This window comes from Artemia franciscana, chromosome 1, assembly GCF_032884065.1.
Source record: "Artemia franciscana chromosome 1, ASM3288406v1, whole genome shotgun sequence".
NCBI classification, from domain to species: domain Eukaryota; kingdom Metazoa; phylum Arthropoda; class Branchiopoda; order Anostraca; family Artemiidae; genus Artemia; species Artemia franciscana.
The window spans coordinates 11,295,474-11,316,187 of NC_088863.1; the positions used below are offsets into that span (position 1 = coordinate 11,295,474).

At 35.5% G+C, this 20,714-nt stretch overlaps 1 protein-coding gene and 1 pseudogene across 2 annotated transcripts in view; both read right to left on the bottom strand.

Annotated features, from left to right (window-relative positions):
- Positions 1–656: 656 nt before the first annotated feature.
- On the bottom strand, positions 657–1,794 carry LOC136025520 (actin, cytoplasmic A3a-like; annotated as a pseudogene).
- A 1,436-nt stretch (positions 1,795–3,230) lies between these two features.
- Positions 3,231–20,714, bottom strand: part of LOC136025508 (repetitive organellar protein-like) — a 33,656-nt gene continuing 16,172 nt past the window's right edge. For both annotated transcript variants that reach the window (XM_065701547.1, XM_065701540.1), the window contains exons 2-3: positions 17,423–17,519; positions 3,231–4,338 (exon numbers count right to left, since the gene is read on the bottom strand). In XM_065701547.1, coding sequence (XP_065557619.1) covers positions 3,290–4,338; positions 17,423–17,501 — 1,128 coding nt within the window. In that variant the 5' untranslated portion in view covers positions 17,502–17,519 and the 3' untranslated portion in view covers positions 3,231–3,289. The remainder of the gene's footprint in view (positions 4,339–17,422; positions 17,520–20,714) is intronic.

Sequence of the window (20,714 nt, forward strand, 5' to 3'; positions counted from 1 at the left end):
TTCAATTGAGCAGCAAAGATCAATTGACTAAGCAGAAAACTGTTTTTCAAAAATTTGTTTACTACTTTCTTGAAAATGAAATTGTAAAATATAAATAGTGTTATACTTTAACATGCTTTACAAATTTCACATGAAAAAAAAGAAGTGATACAAGAACAGTTCGGTCGACAAAAAATTGTACTGCACTTTACACAATATAAGTTTTCACAAATTGTGAGCATCACAAATTTTTATTTAACACCCTATTTGCCCTAATTAAAGAAAGACAAAATACAATTGAGCAGCAAAACCACTTGATTAAGTAGAAAACTATTTTTCTAGGAAATGTTTTATACTTTCTTAAAAACGAACTCTAAAATATAAACGGTTTAATACTTTAATATGCTGTAAATATTTAAACTGGAAACAAAATAATTAAATAAAAACGGTTTGGTTGAAAAAAACTGTATTGACAAATGATGATGGTTTTACAAACCAATGGTTTGCTAGTTTTAGGAGTGTTATTTAACAATCTTGTGCAACTAACAATCTAAGAAATCATCATTGCAGATTGTTAGTGGCACAAGTTCGTTAGTTTTACAGTTGTAAAAGAAGAAATAGGTTTTTATCGACCTGTATATAACTTGTATTTTAAATTTCATTCGTATTCAAATATATATATATATATATATATATATATATATATATATATATATATATATATATATATATATATATATATATATATATATATATTTGTGATTTATGTGAGCAACTGATGGGCCAAGTTCAGCATACTCTTGTTTTTATCATACACATATTTGTTGGAATGTGGAGAGGGAGGCGAGGATGGAGTCACTGATCCAGACAGAGCACTTGCAGTCGTGGGATCCAATAATTTCAATTTTCCTTGTAGATGGTGCTAGAGCAGTGATTTCTTTCAGCATTCTCATAGTAATACCTTGATACATTGTTGTTCCACTAGAAAGAACAGTATTGATATACAGGACAATCTTAATATCTACTTCACACTTCATAATACTGTTGTAAGGGGTTTCATAGATGCTACCGATTCTCATACCAAAGAAGGATAGCTAGAATAGAGATTCGGGACACCTGAAGTGCGCATTTGCAACTATGATGACCTGTAAATCAAGAAACTCATACTTCTTCCCCAAAAATATTGGCAGCTATGGCCATTTCTTGTTCGAAGTCAATACCTACATAGCCGAATTCTCCTTTGATATCATGGACAGTTTCTCCTTCAGCTGTGTGAAAGAGTAGAATCTCGCAGTCAAAATTTTTACGAGGTAGTCAGTCAAACGGCGAGAGGCCAAGTTCAAACGAAAGATGGCAGGAGGGAGAGCATAGCCTTCACAGATAGGTACGGAGTGAGAGACACCGTCATCAGAATCCAAGATAATGCCAGTGATTCTGCTAGAGGCGAAGAGAGAAGACAGCTTGAATGGCAAAATATTTTGCTGGTGTGTTGAAAGTTCCAAGGATAATACGAGCCATCTTTTCTCGGTTGGCTTTTGGGTTAAGCGGGACTTCAGTCAGCAGCGCCAAGTATTCCTCTGGCGCTACACGGAGCTCATTGAAAAATTATGATGGCAGATTTTTTTCCGTATCGTCCCAATTGGTAACGATGCCATGATTGATCTGGTACTTTAGGGTCCGGATGCCTCTTTGGGAATGGACTTCATTTCTTATGTAGCGGACCATTTGTCCCATGCCGACTATACCACTCTGATGACTTGGGCGATCAACAAAGGGTAGACGGCAAACATCACCGGCTAAAGTGGCTATGCACATTCTGGATCCACTGTTAACAACAAAAGCAGCAAATTCGTCTTGCCATTTTCCTTATAGGAAATTGAAAATGAAGCAATAAACCCCACAACAGCTGAACAGTAATTTCCATTTTCCTTATAGAAAATTTTCGAATCAATATAGAAACTGTATATTTGCAGATCATTCGTAACAAAGTAACATTTTCACTTCATTTGGGAATACTGGCTCCAACTTTGCCCCCCCCCCCCGAAGATTTTGAGAAAATTACACCACTGGTTCTAAGAAATTCACGAGTTTCTTAGAAAAGCTGGAAAAAACAAGGAAAGAAATAAAGATAAAGGCTCCTGAAAAGTAAAGATAAAGTAAAGATAAAAGCCCCTGCAAAGTAACAAAATATTGTGTGTAGTGACTTTGGTTACAGAGTTCTGTTAAGCGCCATTCAAACTTAGTTTAGTGCGTCTTTTTATATATGATCAAGCTCACAGTTTGGATGTTTTACTGTCACATTTCCGGTGTTTTAGTATCAATATTTTGATTCGATTTAAATTTGAAAACTCACAAGAAAACAAAAATACAACTTTTAAAAAGCTACTTTTTGACATATAACTATTCTTATGATCATTTAAATATAATACTATTTTATCCTAATCGTTTATTACATTTTTAATTTATTCACTTTGATAAATGAATTTTTATGAAAGAGAATAAACTTAGATAATAACCGGAACTAATCGTGACAAAATTCACTTTTATTGTACTAATAATATGCATGCTTGGAAGTGTAAAAATAACCAATGTTTGCAATTTCATGCAGGTTAGGTGCTTATATCATATCTATTCTTTTTTGTAAAATCTTCATTTTCATTTTAACCATTTCTCTATAGTCGATCTGTAACATTTCCTTGACGTGGTCAATACTTTCTGAAACTTCAAATTCGCTTAACACTGAAAAAATCATACGAATACAGAAAAGAACAGACTTACAAACGAATTAATTGTCCAACTGTTGTCCTGAAGCTTATTCACAATTCTTCCTGCTCACACACCCAGTTTTCTATTATAGCCCTTCATTTTACTATCTTATTACAAAAATCAGAAGAGTAGACACAAGGGTTGGGGGTGGAATTTACTATTTCTAGTTCATAGTTTTTTTCTATCCTCCCCCCTACATTTTCGTGAATTGGCGCCACTGGTAAAACGAAACAACATTTACAAACATATTAGATGTCCAGCAATTGTCCCAGTGCCTATTTTTTCCACACACTGATTTCCATTTTATCATCTTATTAAAAAAAAATCAGAAGATTATAAAAAACAGATTTACAGCTAAATTAGTTTTTTTTTTCCAAATCCATTTTACAATCTTATTACAAAAAATAGTCACAAGAATACAAACAATAACAAAAGAATTATATACGAACTGGCAGTCCAGCTGGCTTCGTGCTGGCTCCAGCTGGCCAGAACCTGGCGGCTTCATTTTAAACACCTTAATACATAAAAAGAAAAAAAAAGAAAATTAAGATTCCATTAACCATCCAGCTTTTGTTTTTACAGCTTCTTTCTTCTTCTTCCGAATTTCGTTTCTGGTGCAAGCTAGGCTTAAATCTGCTCTACAAAGGACTAGAGATTTCAAAGTAAATGAATAGGATTGCTTCACCAGTTTCAATTCTTTCAAATTTCCCTGATACTGAATCATCAACTCCCTAAACTGACCTAACAAATTGAATAAAAAAGAAGAAACAGTTTCTGTAGTGGTTTCCAAGCCTTCCCCTTGAAAACCTTTTATCTCACAGTAAACTTTGTCAAAAAATTCTTTGTAATACATATAATTTTCATTCAGCTTCTGATTTTCACCACTCAGCTCCAATACTTTCTGTTCCTGCTTCTCAATATCGCTCTGCATACATTTCACTTTCTCACGCAATTCTTCATATTTAATTTTTTCTTCTAGTAGCATCAATCTTTCATCCATAACAGACGATATTCTCTTTTTCAGCTCCCCAATTTCACTATCTTCATCACTACTTTGAGGTACATTAGGAACAAGGGGTAATTCATGAGGTTTTTCTTGCAAACGCCTCAACCGTTTCAAATCAGGAACTTTTTTAGGGTTTTTAACTAAAGCTAATTCATTGTGCAACTCTTGACATTCAGTAACTAGGGCCTCCTTATCTCGAAGTAGACATACTATTTCGTCAGCAAATTTTTCAGGCGTATCACCAATAAAGTAAGAAGATATTATTTGTAGCCATTTTTTCAGCTCATTGTTTAATCTTCTAATTTCTTCGTCTTTAATATTATCTTGCAAATTCAGTTCACATTTCGCTTTCAGTAGATCGTATTCTGTTCTCAGTTTGGCTATCATTTCTGATTGTTTGTCGATATGCACATCTTTCTCTGTCAAGTTTGTCTCAAACTGATACTTATCAAATTCTTTTTCTCTTTTCAGCTCAGAAATGAGGTATTTCCCTTCTGACAGTTCTTTTTCTAGAGTTTCTATCCTCTGTCGCAGATCTGAAACTTCATTGTCTTTCTCTTCAAGTCTATCCATTAGTATTTCACTAACTAAAAAATAATTATTATATACCAAAAAATCAAAATCAAAAATATATTATATACTTCGTAAATATGGGAAGAGTAAATTCGGTCTAAAATATAATTATTACATATCAGAAAACGAAAATAAAAAAAACGTATTATATACTTCGTAAATATGGGAAGAGTAAATTCGGTCTAAAATATAATTATTATATATCAAAAAAAGAAAATAAAAAATATTTTATATATTTCGTAAAAATGGGAAGAGTAGATTCGGTCTAAAATATAATTAATATATATCAAAAAACGAAAATAAAAAAACTATATTATATATTTCTTGAATATGGGAAGAATAAATTCGGCCTAAAATGTAATTAATGCATATCAAAAACGAAATAAAAAAATAAAATAAATTATATACTTCGAAAATAGGGGAAGAGTAAATTCGATAATCAATATTTATAAAAAAAAACGAAAATGAAAAAAAATATATTATATATTTCGTGGATATGGGAAGAGTGAATTCTGGTCTAAAATATAATTTATCACATCAAAAGCGAAAATAAAAAATATATTATATACTTCGTAAATATGGGAAGAGTGAGCTCGGTCTAAAATATAATTAATATATATATCAAAAAACGAAAATATAAAAATTTATTATACACTTCGAAAATACGGGAAGAGTAATTCGGACTAAAATGTAACTATTATATATCAAAAAACGAAAATAAAAAATATATTATATAGTTCGTAGATATGGGAAGAGTAGATTCGGTCTAAAATGTAATTATTATATATATAAAAAAACGAAAATAAAACCATAATTCATAAATATGTGAAGAATAACTTAGGTCTTTATACAATATCGTCTTGCAATATGGGAAGAGTGAATTCGGTCTAGTTAACAGGAAGATTGGGACCATATTGCTTGTTAACGTTCACAGGTTAACAGGACTATGCTAAAACGTAGTTTTCCAGTTATTCCTAAACGTGGAACCAAAATCAAATTAGTTTCCAAGCAATATGGACCAAATGCTGGTGAGAAAAAAAAGTAAGGCAAACCCACAAAAAGAACCAACTTTTGAATAAATTTTCCGATTAAGTAATGAGATCATTAAAAAATGCACATACCTTTAGAATCGGAATTTCATCCTGAATTCAAATATAACATTTGTTTACGCAGTAAATGAACTTAACCCCAGCCCCCTCCTAATGTGCAAATATATTTCTTGAATTGTAAATATACACTGAATTTTCCAAAAGTCACTCTTTTCTTCAATTTGATTTGACAGTTTGTCAAAATAATAGAAAATTCATTTGATATACACTATTCAGGGTATATATTTGCACATTAGGGGGTTGGAGTAGAGTTTATTTCCGACACTAACGAACATTATTTTTGGATTCAGGATGAAATTATGATTCTAAAGATGTACCTAGTTCTTAGCTATCTCATGAGTGAGTTAATCGGAAAGCTTACCAACTTTTTATACAGCCTAGAGCTATATTCACCCCAATTAGGGTGGACTGGAACACAACTATGATAGCAGTGATTATTACCTTTGATGTGTTTATAGAAAAACATGTTATGTATTTCTGTGTTTTGTTTCGGTGTTGCGTGTGTTCCGTTATAAGGGAACCTTCTTAATTGAAATACTAGGATTTTCTTCAGAAAACATAAAATTAAAACGACTGGTTTCTACTACGAAGTCCCACTCACAGTTAAAATTTGAATAGATTTTATAAAAGATTAATTTCCTGTCCCTCCCCCTCTCCATTAGAGGATTGAGTCTTCTCTTCTTAAGACTGAAACTGCGTGACCCGTCATTATTTGGAAAACCTCAATGATCCTTAAAATCAGAATACATAAGGTAAAATATTTTTTGTGCCCCTCTCCCTATCACGGAAATACTCCAAACCCAATTAAGAAAAGAAAGTTTTTCCTTCCAACGATTTATATAGTCCAGGTTTTTTACTTTCAAAGGAGTGGTAGGCATTGATGACCACCTTTGTTTCTTTTATTGTTCAGGTGGTGGGACAAAAGCTTCTTCTTTTACCTTATCTTGTCTTTTGTCATTATGAAAGAAATATCACCGAACCTTTTTTTTTCTTTTAATTGTTCAGGCGGTGGGACAAAAGCTTCTTGTTCTTCCAACGATTCATCAAGTCCAGAATTTTGATTTTCAAAGGTATAGTAGGCATTAATGGTCTTATCCATGTCAAAATCCCAAACCCAATCATCATCCCTATTATTTTCAATTTTAACACGTTTTGATCCTCGCTGTCCAGGTTGATTTTTGTTGACTCGCTCAAATGTTCGGTGTCAAATGACTTCTAATCGCGTGAGTCTTTGCTCTTCATATTCATTTTTGACACGCTCACTTGCTCGGTGTCGCATGTCTTTTAACCACGAGTGTCTTTGCTCTTTATTTTCACTTTTGAAACGCTCTAATTGTCGTTTTTTGCACATCTTCCAACCATTTTCTTCCAGCCATTCTTATTTTTTACATGTATTTGTATTTTGAGTACTTTACACAATTTAGAAATGGCCTTTGCTTAAGCTGTCCATATTAGTGTTGTCGCTACTGATGGTCCAGGCAGTGGTTCCTAAATTGAGGCCGTCATCAATTATAAATAATGCGTTCCATTATTTTCTATTTCAATAGAGCGGTAATTTTCTGAATTTCAGAGAAAATTTGGTAATTTTCAAATTTTCAGAGAGCGAGTTTTCTGAATCTAGAGTTTGTTTTAGCCTATCAAACAGTTCGTGCTAACGAACTGTAGTAAGGAGCGACCCGGCTCAATAGTAACCGAAACTCTAAAAAACAGACACATTTGTCAAAGAAACAACACATTTTGATACCAATAGCCACATCAAAAGAATCACATTTTTATGTTGATTTTAAATATATAAGTTTAATGAAGTTTGGTCTTCCCCATCAAAAGTTACGAGCCTGAAAATATTTGCCTTATTTTAGAAAATAGGGGGAAACGCCCCCTGAAAGTCATATAATCTTAACGAAAATCACACCATCTGATTCATCGTATCAGAGAACCGTACTGAGGAGGTGTGAGGCTAATGTGGAGTGTTGTATTTTTTGCCAGAAGACAGATCACGGATCCGTGTTTATTTGATTGTTTGTTTTTTTTTTCTCAGGGGTTATCGTATTGACCAAGTGGTCCTAGAATGTCACGAGAAAGCTCATTCTAACAAAAATTATAAGTTCTAGAGCCTTTTTTAAGTGACCAAAAATTGGAGGGCACCTAGGCTCATTTTAGGCACCTACGCTCATTTTTCCCAAAGTCACCGGATCAAAATTCTGAGATAGCCGTTTTATTCAGCATAGTGGAAAGACCTAATAGCTTTGTATTTAGGGACGACTTACTTCCCCACAGTTCCCAGTGGAGGGGCTGCAAGTTAAAAACTTTGACCAGTGTTTACATAAAGTAATGGTTTTTGGGAAGTGTACAGACTTTCCGGTTTTTTTTTTTGGTTTGGGGGGGTTGAGGGGAGGGGGTTACTTAGGAGGATCTTTCCATGGAGGAATTGGTCATGGGGGAAGAGAATTTCCATGAAGGGGGCGCAGGATTTTCTGGCATTATTTAGAAAACAATGAAAAAATAAATATGAAAAAGTTTTTTCAATCGAAAGTAAGGAGCAGCATTAAAACTTAAAACAAACAGAAATTGTTACGAATATGAGGGGGTTCACCGCCTCCTAATAACTCACTCTTTAGTGTAAAGTATTTTAGATATTTTAAATATTTATTCTACGGCCTTTGTGATTCAGGGGTCATTCTTAATGAATTGGGACAAAATTTAAGCTTTAGTGTAAAGAGCGAGGCATTGACGAGGGGGCGACCCCCCCCCCATATACGTAATAAAAACGTTCGTAGAAATTAAAAGGTCTAGTTGCCTTTTTAAGTAACCAAAAAATTGGAGGACAACTAGGCCTCCTCCCCCGCTCCTTTTTTTTTCAAAATCGTCCGATCAAAACTATGAGATAGCCATTTAGCCAAAAAAAATTTAATTTTACATTTGTTTTTTTTTTTAATTGAAATTTTTTTAGAAATTACTGTTTTAAAAAGTAAAGTTGAGAGAAAGAGTCAAACTTTAGCGCAAAGAACAGGGCATTGAGGGGGGAACAGCGCCCCTCATATACGGAGAAATTTCTGTTCGTTTTAAGTCTTAATGTTGCTCTTTACTTTCAGTCAAAAAACTTGTTCTTTTTTATTTAATCAAACAGTTCGTGGTAACGAACTGTAGTAAGGAGCGACCCGGCTCAATAGAAACCAAAACTCTAAAAAATGGAATTTTGATACCAATAGCTACATCAAAAGAATCGCATTTTAATGTTGATTTTAAATATATAAGTTTCATCAAGTTTAGTCTTACGCACCAAAAGTTACGAGCCTGAGAAAATTTGTGTTATTTTAGAAAATAGGGGGAAACACCCCCTAAAAGTCATAGAATTTTAACGAAAATTACACCGTCAGATTCAGCGTATCAGAGAACCCTACTGTAGAAGTTTCAAGCTCCTATCTACAAAAATGTGGAATTTTGTATTTTTTGCCAGAAGGAAGATCACGGACGCGTGTTTATTTGTTTTTTTGTTGTTTTTTTCCAGGGGCGATCGTATCGACCCAGTTGTCCTAGAATGTTGCGAGAGGGCTCATTCTAACGGAAATGAAAAGTTCTAGTGCCCTTTTCAAGTGACCAAAAAAATTGGAGGGCACCTAGGCCCCCTCCCACGCTAACTATTTTCCCAAAATCAACGGATAAAAATTCTGAGATAGCCATTTTATTCAGCGTAGTCAAAAAACCTTATAACTATGTCTTTGGGGACGACTTACTCCTCCATAGTCCCCGTGGGAGGGGTTACAAGTTACAAACTTTGACCAGTGCTTGCATATAGTAATGGTTATTGGGAAGTGTACAGGTGTTTTCAGGAGGATTTTTTGGTTGGGGGGGAGGGGTTGAAAAGAGGGGGATATACTGGGGGAACTTTCCATCGAGGAATTTGTCATGGGGGAAGAAAATTTCCATGAAGGGAGCGCAGGATTTACTAGCATTATTTAAAAAAAACAATGAAAAAATAAATATGAAAAAGTTTTTTTCAGCTGGAAGTAAGGAGCAGCATTAAAACTTAAAACGAACAGAAATTATTACCCATACGAGAGGCTCACCTCCTCCTAATACCTCGCTCTTTACGCTAAAGTATTTTTAGTAATGTCAACTATTTATTCTACGGCTTTTGTGATTCAGGGGTCATTCTTAATGAATTGGGCCAAAATTTAAGATTTAGTGTAAAGAGAGAGGTACTGACGAGGGGGCGAACCCTCTCATATGTGTAATAAAAACATGAGAATAAAAAATTCTTTACGTAAGCTAGTTTATAAACTATGTATATCTTTTACTAATAAAAAGATTCGTAAAAAATTAAAAGTTCTAGTTGCCTTTTTTATTAACCAAAAAATTGGAGGGCAACTAGGCTTCCTCCCCCGCTCTTTTTTTCTCAAAATCATTCGATCAAAATTATGAGAAAGCCATTTAGCCAAAAAAAAAAAAAAATGCAAATTTTCGTTTTAATTATTTCTCTGCGGAGAGCCAAGATCAAAACATGCATTGAGTCAAAAACGTTCAGAAATTAAATAAAAAAACAAGTTTTTTCAACTGAAAGTAAGGAGCGACATTAAAGCTTAAAACGAACAGAAATTACTTCGTATATGAAAGGGGCTGCTTCCTCATCAACGCCCCGCTCTTTACGCTAAAGTTTTTTACTGTTTTAAAAAGAAGAGTTGAGAGAAAGAGTCAAATTTTAGCGTAAAGAGCGGGGCGTTGATGAGGAAGCAGCCCCTTTCATATACGAAGTAATTTCTGTTCGTTTTAAGTTTTAATGTCGCTCCTTACTTTCGGTTGAAAAAACTTGTTTTTTTATTTAATTTTCTATAAAATCGATCTGAAATTACATTGAATATCTAGCTCTTTCACAATTCACTGAGGGAAGTCTAAGTGTTCCCAAACGAGCAGAAGATGAAGAGAGTGGGCAAGAGGACAAGAGTATATGAATGGGTGAGAGGAAGAAGTGAGTGGGCGAGAGGAGGAGACAAGAATATGTGAGTGAGCGAGAGGAAGAACCGAGACGGGGTGACAAGAACATGTGAGTGGGCGAGAGGAAGAAGCGAGTGGGCGAGATGGGGTGGCAAGAATATATGAGTGGGCCAGAGGAAGAAGCGAGTGGGCGAGATGGGGTGAAAAGAATACATGAGAGGGGGAGAAGAAGACGCGAGTGGTTGAGGTGGGGTGACAAGAATATATGAGTGAGTGAGAGGAAGAAGCGAGTGGGCGAGAGGGGTGACAAGAATTGGCGAGAGGAAGAAGCGAGTGGGCGAGAGGGGTGACAACAATATGTGAGTGGACAAGAGGAAGAAGCAAGTGGGCGAGAGAGGTGACAAGAATATATGAGTGGGCGAGAGGAAAAAGCGAGTGGGCGAGAAGATGTGACAAGAATATGTGAACGGGCGAGAGGAAGAAGCGAGTGGGCGAAAGGAGGTGACAAGAATATGTGAGTGGGCGAGAGGAAGAAGCGAGTGGGCGAGATGGGGTGACAAGAATATGTGAGTGGGTGAGAAGATGAATCGAGTTAACAAGAATATGCGAGTGGGTGAGAGGAAGAAGTGAGTGGGCGAAACGAAGAAGCGAGTGGGTGAGAGGGGGTGACAAGAATATGTGAATGGGCGAGAGGAAGAAGCAAGTGGGTGAGATGGGGTGACAAGAATATGTGAGTGGGCGAAAGGAAGAAGCGAGGTGGTGACAAGAATGTGTGAGCGGGCGAGAGGAAGAAGCGAGTGGGCGAGATGGGATGACAAGAATATGAGATTGGGCGAGAGGAGGTGACAAGAATATGTGAGTGGGCGAGAGGAAGAAGCAAGTGGGTGAAATGGGGTGACAAGAATATGTGAGTGGGCGAAAGGAAGAAGCGAGGGGGTGACAAGAATGTGTGAGCGGGCGAGAGGAAGAAGCGAGTGGGCGAGGTGGGATGACAAGAATATGAGAGTGGGCGAGAGGATGAAGCGAGTGGGCGTGATGGGGTGACAAGAATATGCGCGTGGGCGAAAGGAAGAAGCGAGTGGGCAAGAGGGGGTGACAAGAATATTTGAGGGGACGAGAGAAAGAAGCGAGTGGGCGAGAGGAGGTGACAAGAATATGCGAGTGGGCGAGAAGAGGTGGCAAGAATATGTGAGTGGGCGAGAGGAAGAAGCGAGTAGGCGAGATGGGATGAAAAGAATATGAGAGTGGGCGAGAGGAAGAAGCGAGTGGGCGGGATGGGGTGACTAGAATATGTGAGCGGGCGAGAGGAAGAAGCGAGTGGGCGAGAAGAGTTGACAAGAATATGTGATTGGGGAGAGGAAGAAGCGAGAAAGCGAGATGAGATGAAAAGAATATGAGATTGGCCGAGAGGAAGAAGCGAGTGAGCGTGATAGGGTGACAAGAATATGTGAGTGGGCGAAAGGAAGAAGCGAGTGGGCGAGAGGGGTGACAAGAATATCTGAATCATAAAAATGATTCGTTGGAGACTGAACATCATAATGGCAAAGTTGTAACTGTAAGTCATTAAGTTGACTAAGGCTTAATGCACTTAGTATGAAGTAATATTAAGGATTGAGTTATAAGAAAAGATTGTCTGTTTCTGAAAGACTTTGAAGTTGTATAGGGTGATAATGGAAAGTGCCAGAATTCTTATAACTTTAGTTTAGATTATCTGGATTGATTAATATGGATATACCTTAGATATGATCCTATTAATGGACAATAAATAATTTTAATAATTAGGAAAGAAGAAACTTATTTTTTTATGTAAATCACCTAAATTTTAGGCCAATTTCATAAGCAGATTAAATTATTATGTATTATTATTAATGATATTAAATATATCATGTCAATTGTACTAAAATTATTATATTAAATTATTTTATTTGCTACATTTTATTGTATTATAGTTACTTATTATATTAAAATTATTATTATTTAAAATTATTAGATATACAATTATTAGAGTAATTACGAGAAGAAAAAAAAAAACATCAAGAATAATTCCCAAATACTATTTTGATATTATTCAGATAATGTATAATCTGGGCATATCAAAAAGAAAGTTTTTACTAAAGTCGTTTCCACCATCTTGGGGTTTTGATAAAATTTTCAAAATCAATATAAAGTTTGAAAGATTCAAAAAATATTTCTAGGGAATTTTAATATAAACTATTAGAAGAAGAATCAGAACAGCCCCATATTCTTAACACAATGCGGATATTTTGAAATGAACTCAAAAAATGCCAAACCTATCCGATCTATTCTATAATGTTTTAATTAACTGAATGAATGAATGAATGTATTTTATAGCCCATCAATAACACAAAGGCATGGCACTGGAGTATCAAAAAGAAGAAAAACAGGAAAAAGAAAGACACATTCAAAAACAGGAACAAATATTTTCAAAATTAAAACACGAATAAACTAAACTTTTCGAAAAAGTAGACCACTCCGAGGGTGGCAAACTTCTTTTGACGACAAGTTCACATATAAATTAACTGCAATTTATTTTGCATTCGGAGACTAAGAAACAACACTTAATAAGGAGAGACACATTAATTAAAAAAAATTGACTCATGTACCACCAAGTGAAGACGTGAGTCAACTTATACCAGTGGTAACAGAATATTGGGAGAATACTCGTTCAAACAGAAATGGAAACTTTATCGCTCTACTTGAGTAACGATGTTCGCGAGAAAATCGAAGTGGTTTTTTCATTCAAACGGAAATGGAAACTTGATCACTATGCTTGAGTAACTATGTTCGCGAGAAAAATCAAAGTGGTTTGAAAAAAGTAACTGGAACAAAGCAAATATACCACACTAAATATCTACTTTGACAGCCTTTCCTTCTACCATACGTGTTTCATACCATCTTCTTCAGGGCCAGGTACCTACGAATGGTAAAGCCGATATTGACTGTTATTATAACCAACTTGTGATGTGTATGAAAAGGAACGAAGAAGCTGCCGTACCTTCGGAACGTATTCGTAAAAAAAAACTTATCTGGTCAATGAACCCTTCTTTAAAGTCGATAAAAATTTAAGCGATACTATGGCTCCAGATATGGAGTGAATATAGTCAGCCAGGTTTTGGGTGTGTGGCTGATCTCAAACATAAAACTAAAACCGAACATAAATGTTATCTGAGGTCGGCACGTTACCGCGGTATGGATTTCTCCTGTGACAAAGAAAGATTGGCGAAAAGCGATCAATTCTGACAAGTTAAATGATGATACTATGACAAGTAACTGCCTTCCACCTTCACATTGGCATAAATATTATTCTTCGATTTTTCCAGTGATTAACTATTCCGTGTAATCTGTATATGCTCGCCTTCTTACCCCCCTCTTCAGTACAACCCTTCCGCACCGCCATATAGTACCCATATCAATAAAACTATATAGACAGATAAAGGGTAGCTGGGGGAGGAGGTATTTTGGAAGGTTGGGTTGAGACAGAGGATTTGAAGGCATATTTGGACTGGAGGGGAAATGAATTTTTGATTGATGAGAAAAGAAAGTACCAAGGGAGGAAAGGGGAGAAAGAAGAATCTATTGCTTGTCCTTTGTGTGAATCTCGGGATGAAAGTTTGATACATTTTTTGTGTGAATGTGTCGAATTGAATAAATGGAGGCAAGAGATGTATGGTAAAAAAAATTGAATGAGGTATGGATGGTAGATAGAATGAAAGAGACAAATTTTCTAAGTATTATAAGGATAGCAAGGTTTGGAAGGATTGCAGCTGCACATAGTGAGCGTTTTCTTTAAATAGCATTAATTTATTTTAGTTTAAATTGTTGTTTTATTTTTTTTTTGTAAAATTCCTATGGCCCACGGGCTTTTCTCGAATAAACTATTATTATTATCTTTTTCTTCCGTAATTGATGCTGTGAAAAGTTTAAAATCTGATTCAATAGATAGGGATAGTATTTCTAAGATGCATATGCTGATTGATTGCACCCCCCCCCTTATATCTCACCTTCAGCTTCTTTTTCAAATGTGTCTATGTACTTCAAGCATACGTGAGAGTTTTCTATGTGGCACTATTTCGTCAATTTTAAAAAGAGGAAACTCACCGACTGACTGTTTCTGCTATCGAGCTATTACTGTTTCTTGTAACATTAGCAAGGATTTTGAGTACATCCTTCTACCTTTTCTGACTAAAAATATAAATGAGGGTGAGAACCATTTTGGTTTTCGGCATGGGGTGGGTTGTCAGCAGGCGCTTAAGATTCTGTCTTCTTTACTGGTTGATGATTCTTCCAAGATAAATGGTCTTTATATTTGGGCTTTGGATCTTTCGAAAGAATTTGATAGTGTGGTTCATATCAGCTCTTTTTTTTCTCTGTATGATTCTGGGGTCAATCTTTCTGTAATAATGCTTCTTAGGTTTTGGTATTCAAATTCTTTTCTTCAACTAAGATCTGCACCAGACACTATTATAAGGGTACGAAGAGGTGTTAGACAGGGTGGTATTCTGCCCCCTACATGTTTTAAGATTTGTATTTCTAGTGTGCTGGCTAAGATTTCAGGCATATACCTTTCTGGTCTTGTGGATGTTTCTTATCTTACGTATGCTAACCATTTGCTTCTGATTAGCCGTTCCAAAAAGGGTCATTCCCAATTGGTCTCTACAGTTTCTGATGCTCTTTCTGATATTGGCCTTTCACTTAATATAGATAAATGTGAGTTTCCTCCCTATAACTGTACTACTGCTACTCCCCCTCACTGTAATAACTTCACTACTCTCTTGTTGATTGTATCCGTTGGCTTGGTATCTCTAATAAAAAAACAAAGAGAGATAAAACTCTACAAAAAGAAAACTTCAAACGAGACGACGGCCAGTAGGGAGGAAAGACTAAACCAACGCGGATATTTCGCCTGTATCCAAACAAGGCGTCCTCAGCACGCCTTGTTGTTTATTGTCATGTCTGGCCAGTTCGGCTTAAGAACTTTCATTGGTATCTCTATTACTAACAATCTTACGAGTTTGCGTCAGCGTGCTGTTTATGATATAAGTAAAAAGATCCAGATTGGCTACGCAAAGATTGTTAAAAACAGAGGGAAGTATAATAGACGTGCACTCGCCAAAGTTTATTTTAGTTTTTGTGATCATTCTGACCTTTATGCATCAGGTCTTTTCCCCCTTCTTAACAGAGGTAATTTAAAAACAATCCGCATAAATTATTTCACATTTTGCAATTTCTTCTGTATCTTCTACCTTAGAAAAAAACTAGATTCTTGTTAGCATATGTTCAGTTCCTGATATAACTTTAAAGTTGGAGATTCTTCAAAGAAAACTCTCCAGTACAGCTTATGCGAGCCTATCCCCTCACCATCGTCTCATCCGTTGATTTTGTGTGTATAATTATTTTATCTTTGTGTTTTTTGTATTTATTCTTGCTCTGCCATATTTACTTTATGTATCATGTGCGCAATCAATACATTACTATTATTATTAATGAGGTGACACCACAATTAAGTGCTGATTTCTGCTATAGAGTTTTCATTCATTTTTATCAGTTTTATTTAGTTGCATATAAGCTATTTAAAATAAGGTCAATTGATATGTCTGTGGATGCAGGGAGGGGAGAGAGGTCCTTGAAGACTAAAAAAGGACACTTTAGTTCAACGTTTTCTCTCTTTCAGTGATTGGTCCTTCAAATCCATATACATGGGTGGAGAAGGGCCCCCCTACTCTTTCTTCAGCTGAACGAGCTTCTTTGGGCTAAATATGTAACACAGATGCTGAGAGAGTAAGAGCTCCTTGTCTCCTTGTTGTATCCGTGGTGCTTTTTACTGTAAAGATATATTGACTATAGTACAAAAAATAAATTCTAAAGGTGGCACTTTTCTTTGGTAACTTACTCGCAATTTATCATGGTCTGGACTTAAGCTAAAAGTTGATTGTATAAAATTGATAGATTTCTGTCAATATTTTATATTGAAAATTTCAAAACAATTCTATTAATAGTCAATAAAGAAGATAAAACACAATAGTGATGCCCTAGTAAAGCGCAATTTGGCTTACATGTCCTTCCCCAACTCCTGTCCTCATCATACAGAACGTATGATCATAGAAACCTGAGAGAGAGAGCTCTTAAAAAAAAAAGTCTCAAATTATGAGAATCATCTTAAACGGAAGCTTCATAAATAAATTTCATAGTCAATACAATTTTTAGACTTAATAAAGAGCAATATGCCTCCCATGCCTCATTGCTTTTTTTCCAAGCGCCGTCATATGAAACAGAAAGTTGTAAATATTTATGGTAGGAAAAGGCTTACTTAATAATTTATTCTAGTTACCTTTGTTGAGGCAAAGCAAATCAAAGGAAAATTTACAAACCCTTTCACGTTCCATATGCCCTCGCACCCTTGAATGAGAACGGGCCAATCAGAACAACCAAAAGGTTGAAAATCATGCCTTAATAAAGGATAACATGACAAATGGTAAAAACTTAAAACTTACAAGGGTAAAAACTTAACCAAATTAAAGTATTGCCGAGGCAAAAAAACCCTACATTTGCAGATACTAATGCCTATGATACTTTAGAGCCTAATTTAGAGGCAATATGACAAATACAGCCCCAAGACTCCTTAAGAGAAATGACCCCAAAATCAAACAAATGGGCTTTATAAAGAAAAGGCACCCTACAAAGGTCACTCAAAGGCTTTAAATGTGTATGATTGAATCACCCAAAGCAAGGCCTTTGGGCTTATGCTGACTTAACTCGTCCTACCCGAAATTTGTATACACAAAATGCCATACCTCTTTGAGTCATATTCATTCAAGGACATAATTTCAGTTCATTCCAAGTTCGTTTTAGCATATGGCAATTTTTGCTTATTGCAGATTTTGATATATATTTGGAAAATTTTGAAAACAATTTCTTTTTAAATTTAATTCATTGAAAAGAGCCAGTCCATGAAACATCTGAAATTAACATTGTTATGGTATCCTAGAAAAAAAACGGTACAGAGCAGATGACAATAATGCAAAAAAAGAAGTATTACATTTGTCACATTCTTCAAGATCAACTTCAAGGGTCATTTCCATTGGTTCACAGAATTTCTCGCCATTACCAATGTCCATTTCAAGAGTTCATCTGGTCTAAAAAACAGAAGAAAAGAGCTTATAAGGATGAATAAACGATTTTTTTTTTTGATTTTTTTTTTTTTTTACATAAAACAGTATTTTGCTTTAAATAGACAGGTCTATAGTGGAAACATTATATAAAAAGGTCAAACCATAGCTTTAACTGTCTTGCATATTCCAAATCAAACAATGTCGAGTTCATGTATATATGAGTTCATGCATATATATCTATATATCTATATATATAAAAATAAGTTGTCTGTGTGTGTGTTTGTGTGTCGAGTGACGTCATGTTTGTGTGTCGACTGACGTCATGTTTGTCGACTGATGTCATTTTAAGGATTGAGCTGTATGCGTCATGAATTTGTTTGTCGACTAACGTCATGTTTGTCAACTGATGAAATTACATACCGGGACACCGGGACACAAATGACGACCGAGACACAGGGAATATAAATGACGACCGGGAACCTCAAAGAGAAATTACAGACTGGGACACCCGGACACAAATCACGACCGGGACACAGGGAATATAAATGACGACCGGGACACAACTACAACGGGGACGCCGGGGGCACAGACGGGATATATAAATGACGACCGGGACACAGGGATTGTTCGAATAGAAATTACAGACCGGGACACAAATGACGACCGGGACACCGGGACACAGGGAATATAAATGACGACCGGGACACTCAAAGAGAAATTACAAACTGGGACGCCGGGACACAAATGACGACCGGGACACAGGGAATATAAATAACGACCGGGACACAGGGACACATCATTAGAATAATGAGGTATAGATCTGAATACGGATTGTTTTTTCCATGGACAATTATATGTTGCATGGTCAAGAGTCAGTAAACCTGACAATCTATTTATATGCACAGACAATGGGACAGCGAAGAATGTTGTATATTCGCATGTTTTACGTAGTTAAATATATATATATATATATATATATATATATATATATATATATATATATATATATATATATATATATATATATATATATATATATATATATATATATATCTATTCACAGGTGGGACACAGGGACACAACTACAATGGCACGTAACTAATATGGCGCGTAACGACTTACGCGCGCGGGAGGGCTTGGGGGGCGTGAAGCGCCCCACCAACTAGGTGTTGGGTGGCGCGAAGCGCCACCCTAACAGCTAGTATACAAATAAGTTGTCTGTGTGTGTATGTGTGTGTGTGTCAAGTGACGTCATGTTTGTGTGTTGACTGACGTCATGTTTGTCGACTGACGTCATTAGAAGGATTGAGCTGTATGCGTCATGAAGTTGTTTGTCGACTGACGTCATGTTTGTCAACTGATGAAATTACATACCAGGACACCGGCACACAAATGACGACCGGGACACAAAAATATAAATGACGACAGTAAAAATCAAAGAGAAATTACAGACTGGGACACCCGGACACAAATCACGACCGGGACACAGGGAATATAAATGACGACCGGGACATAGGGACACAACTACAACGGGAACGCCGGGGGCACAGGCGGGATATATAAATGACGACCGGGACACAGGGATTGTTCGAATAGAAATTACAGACCGGGACACAAATGACGACCGGGACACCGGGACACAGGGAATATAAATGACGACCGGGACACTCAAAGAGAAATTACAAACTGGGATACCGGGACACAAATGACGACCGGGACACAGGGAATATAAATGACGACCGGGACACAGGGACACATCATTAGAATCATGAGGTATAGATTTGAATACGGATTGTTTTTCCCATGGACAATTATATGTTGCATGTTCAAGATTAAGTAAACCTGACAATCTATTTATATGCACAGACAATGGGACAGCGAAGAATGTTGTATATTCGCATGTTTTACGTAGTTAAAAACACACATATATATATATATATATACATATATATATATATATATATATATATATATATATATATATATATATATATATATATATATATATATATATATATATATATATATATATATATATATATATATATATATATATATATATATATATATATCTATTCACAGGGACACAGGGACACAACTACAATGGCGCGTAACAAATATGGCGCGTAACGACTTACGCGCGCGGGGGGGCTTGAGGGAGAACGAAGCGCCCCACCAACTAGTTGTGGGGTGGCGCTTCGCGCCACCCCAACAGCTAGTATATATATATATATATATATATATATATATATATATATATATATATATATATATATATATATATATATATATATATATATATATATATATATATATATATATATATATATATATATATGATATGTGTGTGTTATAGCTATAACGTTTAGAGCTCGGCTAAGAGATCCAAATGAATTACAAAAAAAATTAATTGCAAACACACAATTTCTCCTATTCTCCTACCATACCTGCTTAGAAAATGCTAAAAATCAGATTGAAGGAATTAGCATTGAAACAGTTGGACCACTTTAAGACTTACCTGTGGTGCCACCCCATTTGATAGACAAGCTCACCGACAAAAGGGATGCAATATTCCTTTTCGGTCAAATCTAACAGTTAAACAGTTAACAGTTAAATCGTTTTTAAGGTACCGTATTACCGTAAGAATATTTGTTGTTTTGACCGAAACTTAGACCAATTCCAAGGAGCATTTCAAAATTCATGATCAAAGAAATTCATATTTTATCAAATTTAAACAAATTCAATTTGTTTAAAATTCATATTAAACAAACAAATTATTGTTGATGTGGGATTGCTGTTACCCTTCAGATGTCCCAAGAAAAAAGATGAGCCCCTTTACGGTTTATCCAATCGCACACAAATTTAACTAATTCAATTCCAATGCCACCTATTCATAACAAGCAGTAACATTACTGGATAATCACAAAATTGGCCAAAATTTTGAGTTCTTTATTTTCTTTTGCTCAACATACTTTATTTATTTATTTATTCACCCTTGTAAGCTAGTAGCTTGTAAGCATAACACACAAAATGAAAATAAAAAATAGCAACTTCTGGAATATTTAACAAAAATCAATGGTAGACTTATGGTTGACAATATACATCACTGTAAAAAGAGGTCTTTACTAACCCAGTGTTAAAACTAGGAACAGTACAAGCAGTGACACAACTATCAGGTAATGAGTTCCAAAATTTTATTGATCTATTTACAAAAGACAT